This window comes from Dermacentor silvarum, chromosome 1 (genome assembly GCF_013339745.2).
Source record: "Dermacentor silvarum isolate Dsil-2018 chromosome 1, BIME_Dsil_1.4, whole genome shotgun sequence".
In the NCBI taxonomy this organism is placed as follows: domain Eukaryota; kingdom Metazoa; phylum Arthropoda; class Arachnida; order Ixodida; family Ixodidae; genus Dermacentor; species Dermacentor silvarum.
The window spans coordinates 154,545,347-154,566,826 of NC_051154.1; the positions used below are offsets into that span (position 1 = coordinate 154,545,347).

General features: G+C 44.1%; 2 protein-coding genes across 2 annotated transcripts; both read left to right on the plus strand.

Moving 5' to 3' along the window:
* The first annotated feature begins 4,438 nt into the window (after nt 1-4,438).
* LOC119465549 (uncharacterized) lies at nt 4,439-4,852 on the plus strand. The gene has a single exon (XM_037726183.1). It carries the CDS (start codon nt 4,439-4,441, stop codon nt 4,850-4,852), a length of 414 nt encoding a protein of 137 aa, XP_037582111.1.
* A 14,361-nt stretch (nt 4,853-19,213) lies between these two features.
* LOC119465708 (acanthoscurrin-1-like) lies at nt 19,214-20,711 on the plus strand. The gene is made up of 2 exons (XM_037726215.2): nt 19,214-19,225; nt 20,243-20,711. Exons 1-2 carry the CDS (start codon nt 19,214-19,216, stop codon nt 20,627-20,629), a joined length of 399 nt encoding a protein of 132 aa, XP_037582143.1. The 3' UTR covers nt 20,630-20,711.
* Nucleotides 20,712-21,480: the final 769 nt, after the last annotated feature.

Genomic DNA, 21,480 nt, shown 5'->3' on the forward strand with positions numbered 1-21,480 from the left:
AACTATGGGACGTAATTGCTCTTCAAGGTGGTTTTTATTGTCTAATTTACTTTAAAAATTTATATAGCACGGTTATATGCCAAAAACTGCGTGTCCGTGTACGTGAAAAAAAATTATCTCCATCATTTCCACATGTTTGCTATGTTTGCATTTCATGGCTTAAACGCAGAGATGAAGATGGAATTACATATTACAGTTCATCGCCACGTTGCTGCCGCGACCGGTATTTTTACACAATCTGAGTGATTTCGAAACACACCCAAGGTTGCTTTCGGCCGTCTGGGACGACACGGAGGTATAGATCATTTTATTGAAAAATTTCCCGAAAGCGGAAGACAACAATATGAGTAAACAATTTCTTTACAGTTACACATGCACCGTACTTCATACCGGAATGAATATCTTGCGTAATCAGAGTAGATTTCGAAAAAAAGATACAGGCAATGTGCAATGTATTGCAGAAGGGGTCTTACGAGGATATCGCGGTAATATTCCGACCTTCCTTCCCGAGCACGCCTCTAGCTGTAGCAGTCAACAATGTCATGCGTTTGTCAAGCTCAGCCCGAAATTTGATTCGCAATGTGTGAATGGACAAATTACTCCTGTTTTTTGCGATGTTAAATTTATTTTTGGTTTGACGGCTGAACAAAATACGGAGATCCAACATCAGGTGTTTTCGAGGCAGCAAGTCTATGTAGCCATGCCGTGCTTCAGAGATTAGGTTTTTGTAGGAGGCAAGCAAAAATTATGCACGAGAAACATGCCTGAATATTCCGCGGATCTTCTTTCAGAAAACTCTATCTAACAGGAAAGCAATGGTCCTGTTTGTCGACATGAAGTGGATGTAATGACTTTGTTCCCTGAATGATGCACTTCAGTGGTACACAAAAATGGTTGACCAATACAAAAATGGTATGACGGCTGCGTTTTTGCAGCTGATTTACTTTCGATAATAGTAAAACATGAAGGATGGAGAATGTAATTGTATTTTTGATTTTCATACAAATAATAGTGTCTGATGTAAACGCCATTGTATTTATATCAGCAATATATCTACAATAGATATCTTCAGAGGGCTCAGAAGCTGTCTCATATGATGAAAAGGTATGTGGCCTAGTGTGGTATTACGTCACGTAGGGTACATTGGAACTGTCATGACAACGTGCTTTTCTTTTGTCTAATCTCTAGAATCACATTGCCTCGCATTCTTTCATGAAGTGACGCCATGACGAGTTCTATTTGACGGGTGCAAAACTCATAAAAGCCAAGTTAAGTTCCAATCAGGAAACAAAATACCTCGAAGACGCTTTACGCTCAAGTGTTACGGAAGCAAACACGGAAACAGACGCTAAGAATGCTATTACCGTTGTTCTTCATGGTAGTTTTAACTTTCTTGCATTACAATGAAATAGACATACATCAAGTAAGAAAATAAGAATGCGCACGGCGACTATTAACATGCTCTTTCTGTGTTGCTTGTAAAAAAAAAACGTAAGTGATAGAGTCACTTGCAACGCATGGGAATGTATAATGAGCCGCGAATTTCCACACACACACACACACACACACACACACACACACACACACACACACACACACACACACACACACACACACACGCACACACACACACACACACACACACACACGCACACACACACACACACACGCACACACACACACACACACACACACACACACACACACACACACACACACACACACACACACGCACGCACACACACACACACACACACACACACACACACACGCACGCACACACGCACGCACGCACGCACGCACCACGCACACACGCACACACACACACACACACACACACACACACACACACACACACACGCACGCACGCACGCACGCACACAAGCACACACACACACACACACACACACACACATATATATATATATATATATATACATACTTTTTCGCCATTCACACGCTAGCGCCGGGCAGAAGTATTGCAGTACTCAATGGGGGAACGCGACAATCGAACGAAACATTTTTTCCCGGTTAGGTGGTGTCGCTCAGGCGGATGCCAAGGAAGCATACGCGTTGAAGTGGCTTTCTTCCGCAGTCAGCATAGGACCATTAATTTCTGAAACCACGTACCGTCGCGACAAGGAGGATCTCAATGGGCAGCGGAGGGGCTTAGTTCCGGACTAGTTCCACTTTCCGTTGAGCTCGTGCTTGTATTGCAAAAGCAGGCTTCTTCGCCGCCTCTTCCGGCTGTACTCGCCTCTTAAAGAAGGAGGAGCACGCACCGAGCGCAGGAATTGTCCCCAGTCGAAAAATGAGGCAGAGGGTTAGTGCTAGTTCCACGCAGAAAAGCGGGAAATCGCGCATGAACGCGAATGCGACACGTGAGCCTCTGCTGAAAGCTCTCCGTCCGAACTCCCACAGAGCGCCTGCCGAGGAAGCCGTTCCGCTTTTGCCGATAGCATCTCAACGATACTCGAAGAATTCTAACTGCGTACAATCAAACCCGGATGCAAAACACCGAACGCAATAGCTGGGCCGGTAAAGCTCGTCATTTCCAACGTGGGGCTTATACGGATGGCAGTTTCAGTCCCGATATCTCCCGACAATCGGACGCTGTCCCAACACGAGGTTGACTTCGTTCACAGCGTTATTCGAGAGAGAGAGAGAGAGTTGGCTTGGATGTCGCTTTCAAGCAGAGAATGGACGAGCATAAACGAGGCGTGACCTTCTTAAGCAAATACGTCATAGTGGCGTAATAAGAGCCGAGAATCTGGGAGAGGTGGCAGTATAAAAACAGTCCATGGCTACACCGAGGGCACCACTTCTTCGGACAGCAGCCTCAAAGAACCACACTATGAACTCGCTGGTACGTCATAGCTAGTATATTCTCTTCGAAATGGCCATCCACACCACCAAAATGAATGTACGCATTAGTTACGTTCGTTCATGTTGGCATGTGGATTATGAAAGCGGCTCTAAATGCTCCTTGTAAAGCGTTAAGGTGACTGAATGTACCACTGTAGTTTTAATTGCCCTGCTATATACCATGCTGTGGCAAATTAAGCGAGGCTAAGTGCAGCTTCATATTCGGAGCATTCATGAAATCCCACTGTCAAAGTTCTTAAAGCCTAGAACATGGTTGCACTTCAAGCCATTGCGTAAACTTTCTCGCAGCAGCATGCATTCACGAAGAACATCTATCTTCTTTACAAAAGCTAGAGCGTTTTGATCAGCTTTTCGCCTTCTGTAATTAGTTGAATTTCCAAGTCAAGTGCGCTAAATATTGTAAAAAGAAACTTTAAGGAAGTTTAATAATAAACATCAATTTATTATGTTATGTTATAATGGGCAGAGAAGTTACGAAGACACAGGTACAAAAACTATCCTATTACAAATTTCTCCTAGTGGCAGAATCTGAAATATTGAGTGCGAAATAGAGTATGCGAAACGTCACGAGATCACAAATAAGAGAAATGTAATTTTAGCTGTGGCGTTGAGAAATGTCCATTCTCTCAAATTGTCCCTAGTTCCGTTAGGATGTTCCATGTCACAAAATCTGCACGAACTAGGGTTACAAAACCAAATTTCTGTGCAGCCATATCGACCAACTTTAACAAAATTTTGTGCCACGTAAACTGTAAAAAAATTATAATTTTCTTAAGAAGAATTGACTGATGTCTGTGTGAATGGGAATCAAACAGCGCGTGAAAAAGTTTCAATTTATGCATTCTATGTCGTGATCCTTAAAGATGCCAGTGATCGGATATTCATATATTTCTTATGATTAGGTAGTAAGAAAAGAACAAATTTAACAGGAGGCACTCCTAGATTGGCTCATGCCGTGTGGACTGAGATATTTATATTTTATTGCTACCTAACGTATATTATACAGGAAACTAGCCTTAGGGTCATAATAAAGAATAGTGAGTAGGAGTCACATGTATTAAGTATATAGGAGTTTAAAAAGTGACCAGTACAGCAACAATATATAGTTGGCAGCGTGACTATCTTGTCTTTGGCCAAAAAATATATCTTTTGTCTCGTTTTGATTTTGTACACTGTTAATTTGTGATAGGCTCTCACCACGACACAACATAATAGAGCTTTTGGCAATTGTCGCGTGTAATAGGCGTTCGCCATTTCAATATTTATTGCAAACCTGTGTACGTATAGTTCTCTTCTGATGACAGAAAGGAGAATACGTGGCTAAAAGATATGTGTGAAGACATATAATCATTGCGATTTACTTTGACTATGCAACATAGCATATCTCACGTGAAAATCGTTTAGTACAAGTGTTCGACGTGAAATATATTAATCGGCAAAAAAAAAAAAAACGCAGGCAAAGTAAACAACAAAAATGCATAAACTATAAGAAAATTGATGCTTGAAAATACAGGTGATCTTCCTCGTTGGTTCCACCCTTGTGGTGTGCACTATGGCCGGTGCACTCAGTGGCGTTGGCTACGGCGGAGGCCTCGGTTACGGTGGTGGTCTCGGCTATGGTGGCCTCGGCTACGGTGGCCTCGGCTACGGTGGCGGCCTAGGTGTCGGAGGAGTAGGCGTTGGCAGCAGTGTAGCATTGCTCAGCGGCGGACCTGGCTTCTCGAAGGCTGTGGCCGGACCTGCCTTCCTCGTGCGCACCGTGCACCACGTGAACAAGGTCCACGGCGGAGGCGCCATCGTCGCACACTCTGGCCTTGGAGGAGTCGGTGGAGGACTCGGCTACGGTGGAGGCCTGGGATATGGCGGAGGTCTCGGCTACGGAGGAGGCCTGGGTTACGGAGTTGGCCTGGGCTATGGAGGTGGCCTCGGTTATGGCAGTGGGCTGAAATATGCCCTGAAGGGATAGACGCCCCGCAACCATAAGGTACAGTTCGGTTGGTTTCCTTCACCTAAGTATTCTGACTAGATCGCTGAGAAGCGGATTCGGGGCAGTGCTGTTATATAGACCACGTTCCTTAACTATGAACCTTGTTGATCTCCAGTTGCCTTTCGTTAAGCGGGGCGTTTCGTCTTTTCAGCAGATAATCTGTACGAAGTGGTGTTGATATGTCACAACTGAGTAAATCGACGATAGGTATAGCTGAAGCGCAGCTATAAAATTTATCTACACTATAATACTAGCATTTGTTCCTTTGCTATATTTTTGTTACGAGCACGAGTAGACGTGCAGCGTCATGTGGAATCACAATAATATGATATTTATAATGTACGAAGGAATGCGAATGGTTTAAGTGAGAGAAAAAAAACTTTTCTTTTTTTGTTTTCAGCATAGAAGCGGTCCTTGGTTGCTGTGTTTCTGCCAGCGCTATGTCCGTGGCAGTAAAATCGACACAGCGTGGATATTTCCTGGAAAAGCCATTTGTATATGAAATGTAAATAAATTTCTTCCTGAACTGAGAACAGTGCCGTGTGATGAGCCTTTGTTACGTCTCTGAGCATGGAACTTATGAACGAGCCATTGTAATAGTGCTGTGTGTTTGCCGACAAGAAGAGCAATATTCACTTCAAAATTGATCCTTCTGAGAGTATAACCTGTCTTTATTTGACGCCACAAAGATTTTCTGGATCCACACAGGCACGTGCGTAGTACATATTTACAATACATGGCTTAACGCTTTAGAGATACACGCAAATCGCGTACCATAGTTTAGCTATTATCTAAGAGAAGGAAGCGCTTTTCTTGCTAAAATGTCACTTTTGGCCGAACCGGTGACACAACCACTTACTCCGTAACCCTGCGCCATCATTTATTCTCAAATCAGGCGGATAAACAGTGAGACGTCTACGCAGCAACATTACGAGGACGACGCACAATGTATGATGCGTGTCGAGGGAAGAATGGCGATTACAGGTGTATGCACAGAGAAGGGTGATACATGTGCAGCTACATTTAAGGATTCTGTGCAATTTTGTGTCACAGTGGCACATACCCATTCTGGTGGATTGGCTACCCAGCCAGTGGCACATGTCGAATTGCTAAATAAAAAAAAGTATATTGGTCAAAGACTGCACTGAATGCAACTGCGATCTGCCATTTACATGTCGGTGTGCTTTAGAGATACCTGTGACCCGACAGTATACGTGCAGGTTTTATGTAAGATTTTTTTTTTGTTACGTAGAACAGAGGCGCGCTTACTGGCACCACTGTGTCAGTCAGCATACAAGGTATATATGTATAAGCCCGTTCACTGGCACTTGCATTCGGCACATATACAACGTTCGCATATACATCCAGAAACATATCCGATGACATACTGACCGACGCAGCAGCTGCAGACAGCAGCAGCAGTCAGTCATATTTTATAGCATGCATAGCCCCAGAAACGCAACGACAACCATATTTTTCAAGCATTTATGCTTAAACAATCCTATTGCATCGTTCCTTAATTCGAAGCAAACAGGCAATTCTTAACCACAATGATGTGTTTTAGGTTTTTTCGACCAAGGAGCAACGAGCAACGACCGCCCCCCTCTCCCTTTCCCCGTATTTATACAAGCTTTTAACCTACTCAGCTATTACAAGTGTCATCGCTTTGGCGGTCTTTTATGAAAATTTCAGAGCTTTTAGGTAAGACAGATTTCACGTTCTTGTATCATACGTCTGGCGCATCATTGAAATTATGGGGTTTTAATTACGTGCCAAAACCACGATCTGATTATCAGGCACGCCGTAGTGGGGGAATCCGGAAAATTTCCACCACCTGGGGTTCTTTAACGTGCACCTAAATCTAAGTACACTGGTTTTTTTCGCATTTCGCCCCCATCGAAATGCGGCCGCCGTGGCCGGGATTCGATCCCGTGACCTCGTGCTTGGCAGCCCAACAGCATAGCCACTAAGCAACCACGGCGGGTGTCTGGCGCATCATGACCTCATTGGTTATGGCGCCATAAAACCCCACATAACAAACTAACTAGCGTAACCATTCAAATAAATTCATTCCTTAAATATGTCGTCTTTCAAGTCACCGTGCAAGCCGGTAAGACCTGTTATTTTACTGTGTCAGCTGTTGGGAAGTTATGCAAGGTCTTCCTCGTGCTCCGTAACAGGGGTCTGTCTCGCACTCTCTCTGTTCGGGGGAATTTTTGTGACCGGCACAGGAAGACGATATAACGGTTCGAGCTGAAAACTTTTGGGAAACGAGCAGACTTTTTGTAGATGCTTCTCAAAGTCTTAAAATATGTGAGGTAAAGTTTTGGAGTAATTAATCAGTAAAGTTACAATGAACCTTAATAAAGCGAGCGGTCCCCGTGTCCGCCGGCATAGAGCCTCCGCCGCAGTTTTGAACCGTCTTCATATAGACTTTTGCTGACTTGTGCAATCACTGAGAATAATCCGGCATCAGCTGAACGTTACAATTAGAAATCACTGAAAGCTTTTAGATGTTCTGTCTCGACTTACGCTGAGTTTCCGTACATCAGCGGCCACGGAAGGCGAGTTCGAAGCCGGAAAAATTGTTCATGCCTGGTGTTTTTATATTGTGAGTGTGAGTGTGTGTGTGTTTGGGTGTATGTGTGCTTGTGCGTGCATGCGTGTGTGTGTTTGTGTATAGGTGTTTGTTCACTCAAGACCTCGGTACGAACGCAGCCATTACACCGCCAACACAAGCGAAAATCGTGCTGCTGAGACGTAGTCGCAAGTGTGAAGGCCTATACATGACATTGATCTTTTTACTTTTAGTGTCACAATAACACGCGAATTTGTTAAGAAGCCTCAAGATCACCGTTGAAGAAATAAAATTTAAAGGATTTTTAAATAATAAAATACATTGACATAGACACATTTTATGCAATGGGACCTAGTTATATGCGATTTTTTTTCTGTATCATTACAACTTCATAGGAGTATACTTTATCTTCGTCAGCTTCAATGGCATTTCAGTAGGACACGACAATATTACGGGACGACTCGGCGTCATTTAACGTTCAGCCATTGCAAGATACAAGAGTGTTTCGGCATTCCAGTATCTTCGGAATGCGGCAACCGCCGCCGGGATCAAACCCACTACTAATATCGTGTTCTGAGAGTGTGTTAAATGTGTAGAGATTAATAATCCCTCTTTTGGTGATATTGTATTACAGTTATGCATGACTAATACGAATACTTCAAACCAGTTAGATGGACTATAACTGCAAGAAACATGCTAAAAATGCTAATATGTGCATAGAACTGAAGCCGTCCAACTTGGGGAAGTTGTAAATGAAAGTGTGGCGGATCCCTAACGGTTTTAAATGCGAAGCATTTCTTCGCGAACATTTACCACTTTGACAGTATTTATCTATCTATCTATCTATCTATCTATCTATCTATCTATCTATCTATCTATCTATCTATCTATCTATCTATCTATCTATCTATCTATCTATCTATCTATCTATCTATCTATCTATCTATCTATCTATCTATCTAGATGGCTACGTCTTGGTGCTGTCATGGTCGTTTCGTTAACTTGGTAAGTACCAAAATTGGCATAGTATGACAAAAGTGTAAGACGAACATAAATGATAGGTCATGACATGAATATCATGACATGTGTGTCATATAGGTCATGGAACAATCGTCTACGTCTTGGTGCTCTCGTGGTCGTTTTGTTAACTTGGTATGTAACTAGAATGGGTTTGCACGTGGGTATTAAGTGAAGGAAACACTAAACGACAATGGCAAAAGTCAGTCATGAGCATGACTCAGCAAAAATGACAAGGACTCAGCGAAAAAAGATTAACACTGAAATACCACTGAAATCGGTACGGACGTGGGTACTAAGTGAAGGAAACACTACAGGATGATGGGGGAAGTCATAGTCATGAGCATGACTCGGCAAAAATGACAATGAGTCAGCGAAAAAAGATTAACACTCAAAAACCACTGAACTGGGTTCGGACATAAATGATAGGTCATGACATGCGTGTCATGTAGGTCATGAAACAGCCGCCTACGCCTCGGTGCTCCCATGGTCGTTTCATTAACTTGGTAGGCACACTGCTTCGCATAACATCGAGTCCCACAGGGCGTGGGATCTGCCGGAATTTTTTTAATAATTCATGTATGAAAGGTGTTGAAGTGAAAAAGTAGTTACTTGTTTAATTCGAGTTTCGGTTCAAAGTACTTTAATTTTCTTTCCTGTTTCATTCCGGTTTGCGTAACGTTTTATTAAGAAGGTTCAGCGATTTTTGGTATTGGGAGGCAGGAACTGATATTTTTTTCCAGTTTCTTGCATACTATTTTAAGATTAAAGCTGCAACAGGCAAATAAGTTTCCACTGGCTGTAACTTGTAATGTTCGGCTTTATTTCTTTCAACTTGAAAACACCCGTATACATATCAACGTATGAAACTAAATTGACATGTATTGATGGTCGTGCTCACAAGACGAGGTGTTCTTTGATAGTATATGTTCTCTGACTCAGTCTGACCTGGATCAAAGCGTGGCAAGAGCTCGCGCTGCTCAAAAACTGAATATACATGTACCTACAGTTCAATAAGCTAATGGATCCCGTGGTTTGCGTGCGCGCGCCTGTGTGTGTGTGTTTAGGCTGCAGGCATCGCAGCGGATGTCATGACAAAGAAGTTAAATAAAGAAGAAATGTAACGTGGCAAACGGCATCAATAGTCAGAAAAGCAAAGCAACTGTTACAGAATATTGATAGCTGCATGAACCGCTTCTTTGGATGTTTTGCCACATACTCGCCACCGCATCTTTCTCTTGCTGGGCATGTCGCCTAGCATGCGTAGATCTCACTCGATAACCGTGAGCACTCGCTGTCACAACGCTGGCGTGATGAAGAGCACCGGCAGAGGGGAGCGAACGCTTCGTGCAGGGCCTAACTTTCGGCGTCTCAGCAACCCGAGATTACGCGACCTCCAACACATGCGTGTAATTGAAGGCTGTGCTATAGTTTTGTCAGTGAAGTATTTTTTTTAGCTAATGGTATTAGAGTTTCCTAATGTGGCTTAGCGAACGAAATCGCAACGCAAGCTGCAATTCCTCGGAGATCATAAAAGAAGAAAAGTCGCTGTTTCGACCGAAAGACGAAGCATTGATACCAATAGCAAAGTATTCGATAAATACACGAAGTAAGGTTCGTAGCTTTATCGGCCATGTAAATTGCAGCACACATTCGGTTACTAATTAAAAAGCATGCTGTCATCAATTCACTAATAAATACGAACAGATCTCACTCGATGACCGTGAGAACTTGCTGTCACAACGATGGCGTGATGAAGAGCGCCGGCAGAGGGGATCGAACCCTTCTTGCAGCGTCTAACTTTCAGCGTCTCTGCAACCTGAGATTACGCAACCTACAACACAAGGCGTTCGGGAACACGGCGCGCATCAAGCCACCATCCTTTTCGGCTCACCATCGCACGCTTTCCCTCGCACCCACAGCATACGGTGCGTGGGGCGCTGTCTTATTGCACTTGGACTTTACACGAAACATCCCGGTGATCGATATTAGGAAAATTCACTTGGAGTGTCCATATATTTGCTATTGCAATAAAAATGATTCCTCCATGGAGCCCATCTGTGACGCTTAGGTTCGGAAGTGCAAGCGTCTCTGCCTAGGTGCCCGTATTTTTCGGTGAATACGCAGCGTGCAATTGTCCCGACTCACGCGTCGCACCTCGTTTTTATAGCCCTAACAGGCGTCTAGTGGTGAGTGTCGACTGCGGATGCACAGCTGTTTTACTTAATTTATTGCATTCCTTGACTTCGTGCTACGCAATATGATGGAAGCATTCCGTTGTAAAGCAGTAAACGTTACTTATTTTGATGTAGGTTTGGTTTGTGTTCTGGCACGTGCGTGTACGGTTTCATTTGTGAACAAAATCTTGGTTTGTGTACAATTTTCGCTTCAGATTCACTTCGACACCTGTTCGTGATAAGGAAATATTTATTTCAAGGGATCATCCAACCGTGCAATACTTGTTCAGGTGTTCAAAAGATATCGTGTTGTTCTGCATATCAAACAAAAGAAGGTTACTCACTGAGGTCCTCACAACAGCTCACCGGAAAGGTTATATGTAGTTGCATCATTTTTGAAAATGAAATGTAATTACGGGAACCACTAAGCACGCGGTACAAGTTGCAAATTACTGTAAGGCCTTACAGCTTTATATAAAGTCTTCCAAGTAAACTTCGAGAAAAAAAAATGAACGCAGTATAAATGCTGAATAAACTTAATTATATCCTTGAAAAGGCAGTGTGTTAGTCTGATGCTAATTACTCCAATATTCCAGTATAAGAAAGTAGCTTTAGCTTAAAGCACCGCTTTTAGACCGCCATATCTATGAAGGAAACGTTAGTTCGATGCTAATTACTCCAATATTCCAGTATAAGAAAGTAGCTTTAGCTTAAAGCGCCACTTTTAGGCCACCATATGTATGAAGGAAATGTAAAGCACAGGTTACAATGCTGGAAAGAAGAAAATCTCCCAGTGACGTGCCGCATTCGAAGAAAACCACGCTGCATATTACTGAAATGTTATTGGCAGAGTTGCTGACATGCGCGATAAGAGATCTAAAGCTGGTGAGATGATATAAAACTGAAAAGCTTGGTGACGCTCTAAAAACAAACATGCACGAGAGGTTGAAATGCATGTTTAGAGCAATCTACCAACTCCGACTTAGTCTTGTAGTTCCAAGGAAGCTACACAGATTTTTCTTATCTCTCCAAGAAAGGTGAGGAAAAAGCGTCCTGAAGCATATTACTTCTTTGTATGACGCATATTGACGCTAAAAAAGTAATGTGGCACATAATGAGCGGCAGCAAGAATACACGCTGCAAATGCAAATTACCGAATGCATGTGCTCTAGGATTCTGCGCTGAAATCTTATTGCTGAAATAAAAAAAAATGGTGTCTTAGTAAAACCCATATGGTGGCGAGTGTTCCTTTTCACACAAAAATGTCAAAGGAACTAAAATAAAAAAGTTCCAACCTGAGTGAATCTGGCATGAAGGCAGCTAAGAAAGAGACAGACGAAAAGTAAGAGCATTACAAGAAGATGACGAAAAGAAAGAGAGGTGGACCAAGGCTGAACACTGTTAGCACCATGAGACGAGAAACAGAATCATATAGTCAATATACTGTTAATGTGTGTAGGTGGTACTTATGCAGTTTGTCTCCCGCTGTGCGACTAGCGATCCCTCAGAACTGACCTCGGCATCTTCCGCAGCGCTGCTGGATATCCGAGGCTATGGACCTAAGATCCTGCTTTTTTTGGTAAGTACAACTTTTTATCCCAATGGCTAGAAGTAAGTTCGAAGGGCAGGCCGTCACCATCAAAGGAAAGGAAGTCACGTAAAACGTTCGTGATGATTTGTTCAAAACAGCAGGAGTTGAAATTATCAGTGATGAAGCGCTGCTCTGGCGATATGAATACTCGCGCACGTAGAACTCAGATCACAGAGCTCTGATCTCTTAAAGGATTCGGGACTTTTATCCCGGCTGTTTCATTGTCGGTCATGGCATATGAAGCCAGAGGACAACTCTCAATATCGTGACACAACCGAAGTAACGTGTACATTCTTGCTTAATAGCACGCTGTAAATACCTTGTAAATAATATTGCTGCTTTCGAACTTTTCTCCATATTATTCCGCGTTTTTCCTCTATTCCTTTATGCTGTATTCCTACCAGCCCTGCTGGCTACTTTTCAGCTCTCACATTTATTGCTAGAGAGATACCATGTGACGAGCTTATTTCGAGCTTACCCCGAAACAATTACAATAGCCACAACTTATACGAAAGCCACCATTCCAACAAAGAAAATGGTGGTTGAAGAGACCGATAGGCTTACATTTAGGTTGGATCACGTTAAGGAAGACCAGGTACTAAGCACAGTTGGATAGATATTGGTAGAGTTAGTCCATCGATGCTTTTCAATATCAGGCAAATGTTATCGTCACAAATTCACGTTGTCAAGAAGCGTGCCAAGTGCCATATTGTATGCTTTCTGAACAACAAAATTAAAACAAAATTGAATTGAAACACTGTGAGCTCACCCTTCTTCGATGTTAAGAGAGAGACAGAAATGGAAGGATAGGCAAAGAGGTTAGCCAGTGTAAGTACCAGCTGGCTGCCTGATGTTAAAGTTGCACTCGGCACTGTGGCTTTTCCAGTTGTCGCCGTCAAAGTCCCTGTACGACCATCTGGAGTCGCTACGCTGGAAAGGCCTCAAGACCACCCTTGGTGTGCTACATACATCTGCCTGCAACAAGGTTTTACATGAGTCTAAGTCGTCCTCTCTCCGCCTCCTTGCCTCTCAACGACTGCTGTAGCCACTGTATCACATCAGTAAGACTCACGGAGGGAGTGCTCTTCTCCAGAAATTTCAGAGGCGGACCGAATGGCGCCCATTTGTGGCACTCAACTCACTTCGTGTACTTGGCCTGCAGTTTACTGAAAAAAAAAACTAGAAGACCAGGAGCTACCATGGTCGTACGAGCTTGTGGAATGTCTGATAAACATTCCACATATTGGCACAAAGCGCCTTACACATGTGGCGGAAGCAAGATCTCTGGTGCTCGAAGATTTTGACAGAATATACAACCACAATCTCTGTATACACTGGTGGCAATGTTGACAAAGAGAATCGATCTAGTACAACCGCGTTTGTGATCCCGGTAGACTTGTCTGCGTCGTGTCTTCTGCGACATGTGAAAGTGTCGCCGTCGCCATTGAAGCCGCCTTGCGGAAACTGAATTCCTATGAGCCTCAGACTGTTGTTCTTGTTTCAGGCAGCCAGGCTGCAGCATGAGCTGTAACTATTACAGCGCGGGTTGCCCCTTGACAAGTGTATGCCACGTACGTTACAGCAAACTATTACAGAATTATGAAAAATCGTTTCTACCATAGTTTTCCAGTGACTACCTTCACATATCAGCGTAGCAAGCAACGAGGCCACTGACAGTCTTGCGCGAAAAGCGCTGAAGTTCAAGCCAAAAGAGGAAGCTCCTCAGGACGTAAAAAGAGTCATGAAGCAGGCAATATTAAGCCACTTCAATTTGTTATAGTCTCCATCCCAGCAACGTTGTGTGAATGAGGGACTTCACAGAACTGAAGCCACCCAGGGTGAGGGCGGCTTCCGCACAGGGTCAGCGCCAACGCTAGCACGGTGGTGCAAGACATATCTTAGCATATCATCACCATGTGTCCATTGTCAAACTCTTGGTGAAATCCACCTATAATAATAGAGTGTCCTGAATTTGACGCAGAACTTAAATAATTAATAGATGGACTAAGCCGCAAGACGGGCCCCCAGTCAAGCGAAAGTTTGCTTTTGTTCCGGCGAGGACAGTGGAAATTTTGGAGAGGCGCTTCGGCTTCTCTTAAAGTTCATCTGTGTTACAGAGTTAAGGTGGGAATTATGAGCTCTGTGCGTTGACGTAGACTGGATGGCTCGCAGTCTGTTGTGCTCCGCTTCAAGTTCGTTCAGTTACTAGGTATATTGTTGTCTTAGCAGATGAAATGTGACGGGCTTCACACTCTACCGAATTTATTAAGTGGCACTTGGGTGGAGCGATTGGCGGTCATTTTTGCAAGCCTAAGTTCACATGCAGCAAGCAACACTCCTCCTCCTCATCCTCCTCGTTAATACAGTGCGAGAGCAGCTTCACCGGCGCAGTAGCCTTTGAAATAGGCTAATGCGTCAGGTTTTGGTTGATTTATGGTCTGGGCGCCATAACGTAAAATGATTCCAAGCTGTTTTGATTCCAATTTCTGCAATCAGCCTCCACGATTGGTCAAAACATTTTCGGGCTACTCCCAACTTCGCCTGTCTGTTACGCGATGTCACGAAAACTGCGATGGCTCCCCATCTGATATAACGTGTACACACCGATTATGCATGATTAAACCGCACAAAAGAAACATAATAATTCCTGATTCGATGCCTTTTCACCATTAGCCCTCTGCTATTGGTCCAATGTTTTCTTGCTACGCCCACTTCGCCTGTCTGTCACGCGACCTCACAAGGCCGCGAAAACTCACCACGTCAAAATGACGTGTACGTGGAAAAAAATGCATTAATATGCCGAACAAAACTGACAGTTTTTCTGAATAGCCACAGACTGGGCCGCGATTTAGTAGCGATGCCTTATGACTTATTTTAGAATAGTCTTATCTTCCACCGCTCACGGCCGGCTGATCCCGTTGATAACGCGAGCGGACCGTCGCTCTGACCACTGACAAAGCGCGATAAGCGCGAAAAGGCATTATTACTTTAAAGGCATCGCTACAAAATACCGGCCCTGCCCCGTTCTCAAAGGAATAGAAGATGGCTTCCCGCCGATCGCTCAGGCCCTCGCTACTCGCACCTGCCGGTGAGCATGTATTTATTTGCGCATGATAAACCTTTTTGCGTGGCAGTAAAACGTTATAGAGCCCTTTCGGCACGTATACGACATCGCTCTGCCAACTCTTCCTTGCTGAGGATCCGTTTTAGCGGCATTCTTATCCTTCCGTTGCACGCCGCCGCGATTTTCGACCAGCCACCGCAAGCTAAGTAAGGCGAAGCGGACCAATCGGAGAAGCCGGCACCACCCTCTTCATGCGGTTATCTATTTTCACTGTGCTGGCTCGGCCCCATTAAAACCCTCTGCACTAGAGCGTGCTCCCCGTCTCTTGTCAGCCAATTAGATAAGAAAAAAAAGCTGAGTGTAGGCAATGTTATTGGTTCTGAAAGCGAACAAAGGTGACCTCCTATAAACCAGGAGAGTGTTTGATTGGGTTTTTCAGACAACACTGTGGGTCACCGCCCGATGCTTGCGTCGGTGGTTACGTAAATTTCACATCAGGAGTTTGGAATCAAAACAGTTTGTAATCATTTTGCGTTATAGCGCCCCTGTTTATCGTATCTCCTACGCCCGTTGCTAAATGTTGCATACTGCAGTGTTGACCCGTGACCTGAGAGATTGCGTATACTTATTGAAGAGAGGTCTTGTCGCTTTAATAACTTAACCGCTGAAGATAATCGTCCCGTCATGTGTTCTAATGTGGTGAGAGATATATGAGGGATTTATAGAGAAAGTAAAGTGGAAGGAAACCCTCAAGGTCTACCAGGCGCACGACTGGTTTGCTAGCCTACGCAGGGCTAAGGGCTTAAGGAATGGAAAGAAAGAAAGAAAGAAAGAAAGAAAATAAGAAACAAATGAGACAGATGGTGCCTCTGTTTGCAAATGTTGTCTGCAATTACATATCACAATTTATTCTTAAACAGCTGAGCTGGAGCAGAAGAGGCTAGCACATAAATGCAGCGTGAGTTTTTGCCGCTTTGTATTAACACCGTGGCTGTGCCCTTAATGCCCATAACTGTTGTCCAGAAGAATTAGGCATGCCGTCTAGACAACTATGCGTGCACTGCTCCCCAACGTTTTTTTCGCACCTATGCCACAGCATCTAACTTTACCGCATTTAAGCGACTCTTGTCGCTTTCTCGCAATCTGAACTTGGTTGAATCGTCTCGCTCTCATATTCCTGATTTAAGCGCTACTCAGCAGACGGCATGCTTAAGAACCTTTCAAAAACAAGTACTTCATCTATCTTGAGCCTAAAATCAAATATTGTCACTACACTCTGAAGTGGAATTAAATACTGAAGTTAGGGATAGGATCAGAACCAAGCCTCTCCCCAGAAACATGCATCCTGAATATAATATCAAAAGGAGAAAGGCAAGAGCTAAAGCACTCTTGCAGGAGATAGAACAGCAGAACCAACTGGCATCTATAGTTGATGCTGCCTGGGTGAAAGGTAAAGAAGCCTATACGGCCATTGTATCAAATTCGCAAGGAAAGGTGCAAGGCGCTATCACTATTTTTACCAAAGATCCCATGGTGGCGGAACAAGTGGCAATTGCTCTAGACATCAGGAGTAATAAGTGGGCCTTCATTTACAGTAATTCAAAAGCCGCTATAAAAAGTTTTGACAAAGGCTACGTAGCTGGAGTTGCAGCTAAACGGTGGATTAGGATTAGGAGAACAGAAATCCGATGGTCTCCTGCGCATATGGGGAAAGTGGACGAGACTCGGATAAACCTCAACGAGGTTGCGCATGACTTGGCATGAGGACTTGCTAACCGTGACAGCCATAACCGAGCCGTTCACCATCAGGCCGGGGAATATAGAGATCATTTAATAACTTATAATGAGATAACCAAACATTATTATCTAGGACGCAGGCAATTCCCATTGCCACACTCAAAACTAAACAGGGCTCAGGCAGTCTCGTTGCACTTATTGCAAACGGGTACATACCCCACGCCGTACCACATTAACAAAATATATCCAGAGAGGGAGATTAGGATGGAATGTAATGATTGTAATGGTATCATTAAAATCAAACATATGCTCGCGGGGTGTCCCGCAACTCTTCCCAGCCTCCTGGAAGAATGGACACGATGGGAAAAAAGAATACACAAAGTCCATTGCTTCAAGACCAACTAAGGGCTGTCCAGAGGGCCCATGATGTCACTGAAGGGCTTGGCCTGACAGTGCCAACGTGGGAGTGGCCCATCTCGGCTTAAGTCGAGCCTCCGGACCTCTTTAAATAAAGTTTACACACACACTACACTCTTAAAAAAAGTAAATAAAAATTTGGTAACTTCAAGCAAATAAATAAGTAGTAACTACAGCGGTGACTACATTTCTTGGAACGTTACTGAATTTCGCTACCTTTTTACTACGTACATTAGTAATCAGTTAGTAGGTGCATGCAAAGAGGTAGTTCTTGAACCATTACTGACTTTTTGCTACCTGTTTACTACCTAATGCAAAATTCTCGTTACTACCTAGTGTGTCCAAGTTTACGAAATTATGGGGTTTTACGTGCAAAACCCCCATCTGATTATGAGGCACGCCGTAATTTGGACCACCTGGGGTTCTTTAACGTGCACCTAAATCTAAGTACACAGGTGTTTTTGCATTTCGCCCCTATCGAAATGCGGCTGCCGTGGCCGGGATTTGATCCCACGACTTGTCCAAGTTAGTAACTGGAAACATCCCGAAAATATCGCTTTTTAGTTGAACCTGACGAATAAAATATCTACTTGATCAAGTAGACATTAGAAGCACTACTACCTTTTTTTCTAACAATGATAGTATATCTACGAAGCTCAATCAGCCTGTTTCTTAGTAGTTTGCAGCCGCAGATAATTTTACCTCTCATTTATTGGGGGAAATGAGAGCATCGGCACTTGACCCCCCCCCCCCCCCCCCCCCCACACACACACACACTTAATAGTTAAGCGAACGGAAGCTGCAGCGTACTTTATTTTCATAATTATCAGCTAGCCCAGTGTATACTATGGAATGTGCAAGCGAAAAAGATAAGTATTTGACCCATATTTAGAGCGTAGACGGTACGACTAAGTGCTATACCGTGCACTTGAAGCCCGTGAATAGTCCAATAATAAAGGGAAAAGAAGAAACAAGTCGTCGAGCTTAGTCCTTTGGCATTACATTTTATGTGGGCAGGTGCACAAGGAAACACGCAAACGTAGCGTGCCACGACCGCGCACAGGGTATAGTCTATTGCCACAGTTGCCGCCCGTAAAGTGCGCTATCCTTCCCGCTTATCACGTGAGCAATGACCAAGAAAAACAGGTGGCGCCACAGTTGTACTGTGTCTTTCTCCCACGGCCTAAAGTCACAAAACGCTCCAAAGCGAAAGTTTGAGTGCAGTAGAGCTAGGCATCGAAATGCAGCGTTCGCATGGTTTTACCCTCGCTCAGTGAGCGGCTCACAGCTGCCGGACGAGCGGGGAAGAGTTCCGCTGTTAGAGCGGAACTCTTCTCGGCGGAGAAGGTTGGGCGGAGAAGCCGCTGTGCGACAATCGAACCCGGATATGGGAACGGCGAACCGCGAGCACCGCGGTTAATGCCCACAAATTGGTTTTAGCCGTGCGGGTAGCTTTTCTGTTACCATGCACGAATGTTATCACAGAGATCAGCTGAGTGTTTTTTAAACTTTGTTTGCAATGAAGAAGAAAAATCCTCTTGAGGTGATTTGCCGGCTAATGTCCGAGTTACGGTTTTATTCGTAATGCCAGTAAGGCAAAGCACAAACTCCCTAGGAATGTCTGCTGGCCCCGCCTTTGCCACACTTATCCGGCAGTGACGCAACGGCTGGGTGAAAGGCGGCTTACAATGGGTATATAAAGGGAACACGAGACCGAGTCAGAGCAGTTGTGCTCCAGCTAACTTCCCAGAAGTCCACTATGAACGCTCTGGTAAGTGAGCCGTGGCTTTACTATATTGAATGCGATGCCAGAATCAAGTGGCAGGACCGACATTTACATCGAAGTTTGAATGTATCATGTAGTTTAGAGCTGTCCTGAGCGTCTCGTAGAGATTAGTAGTCGGCTCTGTAAAAGCTGACGCTGAAGAAGTAAATTACGCCAGTCTACAGGACTAAGCAGGGTCATTCTGACTATCCCCTGTGAAGAACCGTAGCACTGGGTACCTTTTGTACGAAGAAACAAAATCAGGGAGAAGATTCGCGAAAGCGTTTGTCGGAAAGAGTGGTTCATTACAGTTGGCGCCGGCCAACAGAGACAGCAAATGACATGGTCCCAAAGCCATCGCACAATGGAAGACAGTTTTTAGAAATGAAATAGTTGATCTAATCTAGGCATTGTTGAATTGAATTGAATTCTTGGCTTCTAGCTACGTGCCAGAAAGCCATTCGATTATGATGCACGTGGTAGTGGGGGACTCCGGAATAATTTTGACCACCAAGGGATCTTTAACGTGCCTCCAATGCACGGTACACGGGCGTTTTTGCATTTTTACCCCATCGAAATGCGGCCGCCGCCGCCGGGATTTGATCCCGCGAACTCGTGCGTAGCCGCGCAACACCATAGCTGCTAAGCCACCACGGCGCTTTATCCAGACATCGTCTACAAACTCATAAATATTTTTTAAAGAACTGTCTCTATTATCATTTTGCTTGCTGTCGCAGTTACCCGGAACACGTTCGAAGGAACCGCATTTTCCTACTAACGCTTGTTCAAATCCAAGCCAAATATACCGCACATTATATTTCTTAACAGATTGTTGTTAGACGAGACATCTTAGCTACAATATCTCATCTCCTTCAAATAATCGTTGTGTTGACTGAGCACTGGTGTATCCCAAGTTGAACCACTTTAACGCCCTTCACACTCATGAAGCGAGGTCGTGCATTTTAAAGCTGGCAAAGAAAGTGTTTATCGGCTTTTAATTCTTTAAGAGCTCGTCTATTCCAGGCTCCTGTGCTTTGCTTGGTCATGGTGGCTTGCGCCTCCGCTGGCGGATTGGGAGGTTATGGTGTTGGATACGGAGGCTATGGATTAGGCTACGGTGGCCTTGGGTACGGCGGAGGTCTCGGTGGAGCGGGCGTCGGCAGCAGCGTGGTTCTGCTGAGCGGCGGTCCTGGTTTCGCAAAATCAGTGGCCGGGCCCGCCTTCCTCGTGCGTACTGTGCACCACGTGAATAAGGTCCATGGCGGAGGCGCCATCGTTGCCCACTCCGGCCTCGGAGGCGTTGGTGGCGGACTCGGCTACGGAGGTGGTCTGGGATATGGCGTTGGTCTTGGCTACGGCGCTGGTTATGGAGGCGGTCTGAAGTACGGAGGATACGGCCTGAAGGGATGAATGTCATGTAGCCCTGAGGTATAATTTCTTTTCTTCTGCCTACTGCTTTTATTAAGAATAGAGAATAGTATAAGTGTGCACATTCCTGGGGTATAGTGCAAAGAAATATCATATTACAGCGGGTGTCATTGTTAATTTTTGTTTATTTCGCATATTTGTCGATTGACGGTTCAGAAGCACGGAGCAGTCTCATGGCAATACGCAGTTTGAAAACAAGAATTTAAAAATTTTGTAAAATTTTAGTAGGAGGTCTGCAATAGCGATGTCACATATTGTCAGATTTCGGAGTGTCTAACAAGAGCTACACATTGATACGCTCAAATCAGGATAGTTAACTGCGCTTACTGTGTATAGGTGTTTTTGCATAACTATTCAAACCGTTGTAAAAAGGAGTTCTAAAACACTGTGCTCTTAATTACTGCTTATCTACAGGCAATTCTTATGGATGAATAATACCCTCGCGTAGTCATTTTTTTTCTGTTTTCCGATTTCTTTTTGTTTGTCCCTGCTTGGTCTTTATTTTGTGCATAATTTATTACATACATCCTAACTTGTCTTTGTGTTTTAGAAGAGAATAAAGATTTCAGCGCTTTCAATGTTCTTTATTCCAGGACACAAGACACTGAAGGCATGACAAAGCGCCGAATTTCAATGTGGGCTTTGCACACCTTGTCTGTGGCTGTTGTACAGAATATGTAAATAAAGACTGGGCTGATATTATATGCCGTCTTCGATTCTTAAACTAGTGTTTTGAATGTCAAATCGCAATACTTACCTTTTAGATACTGAGCTTCGCGTAGTAAATATTTGCTAGGGAAAAAGGATAAATAGGTCATTTAAACGAATTCCTG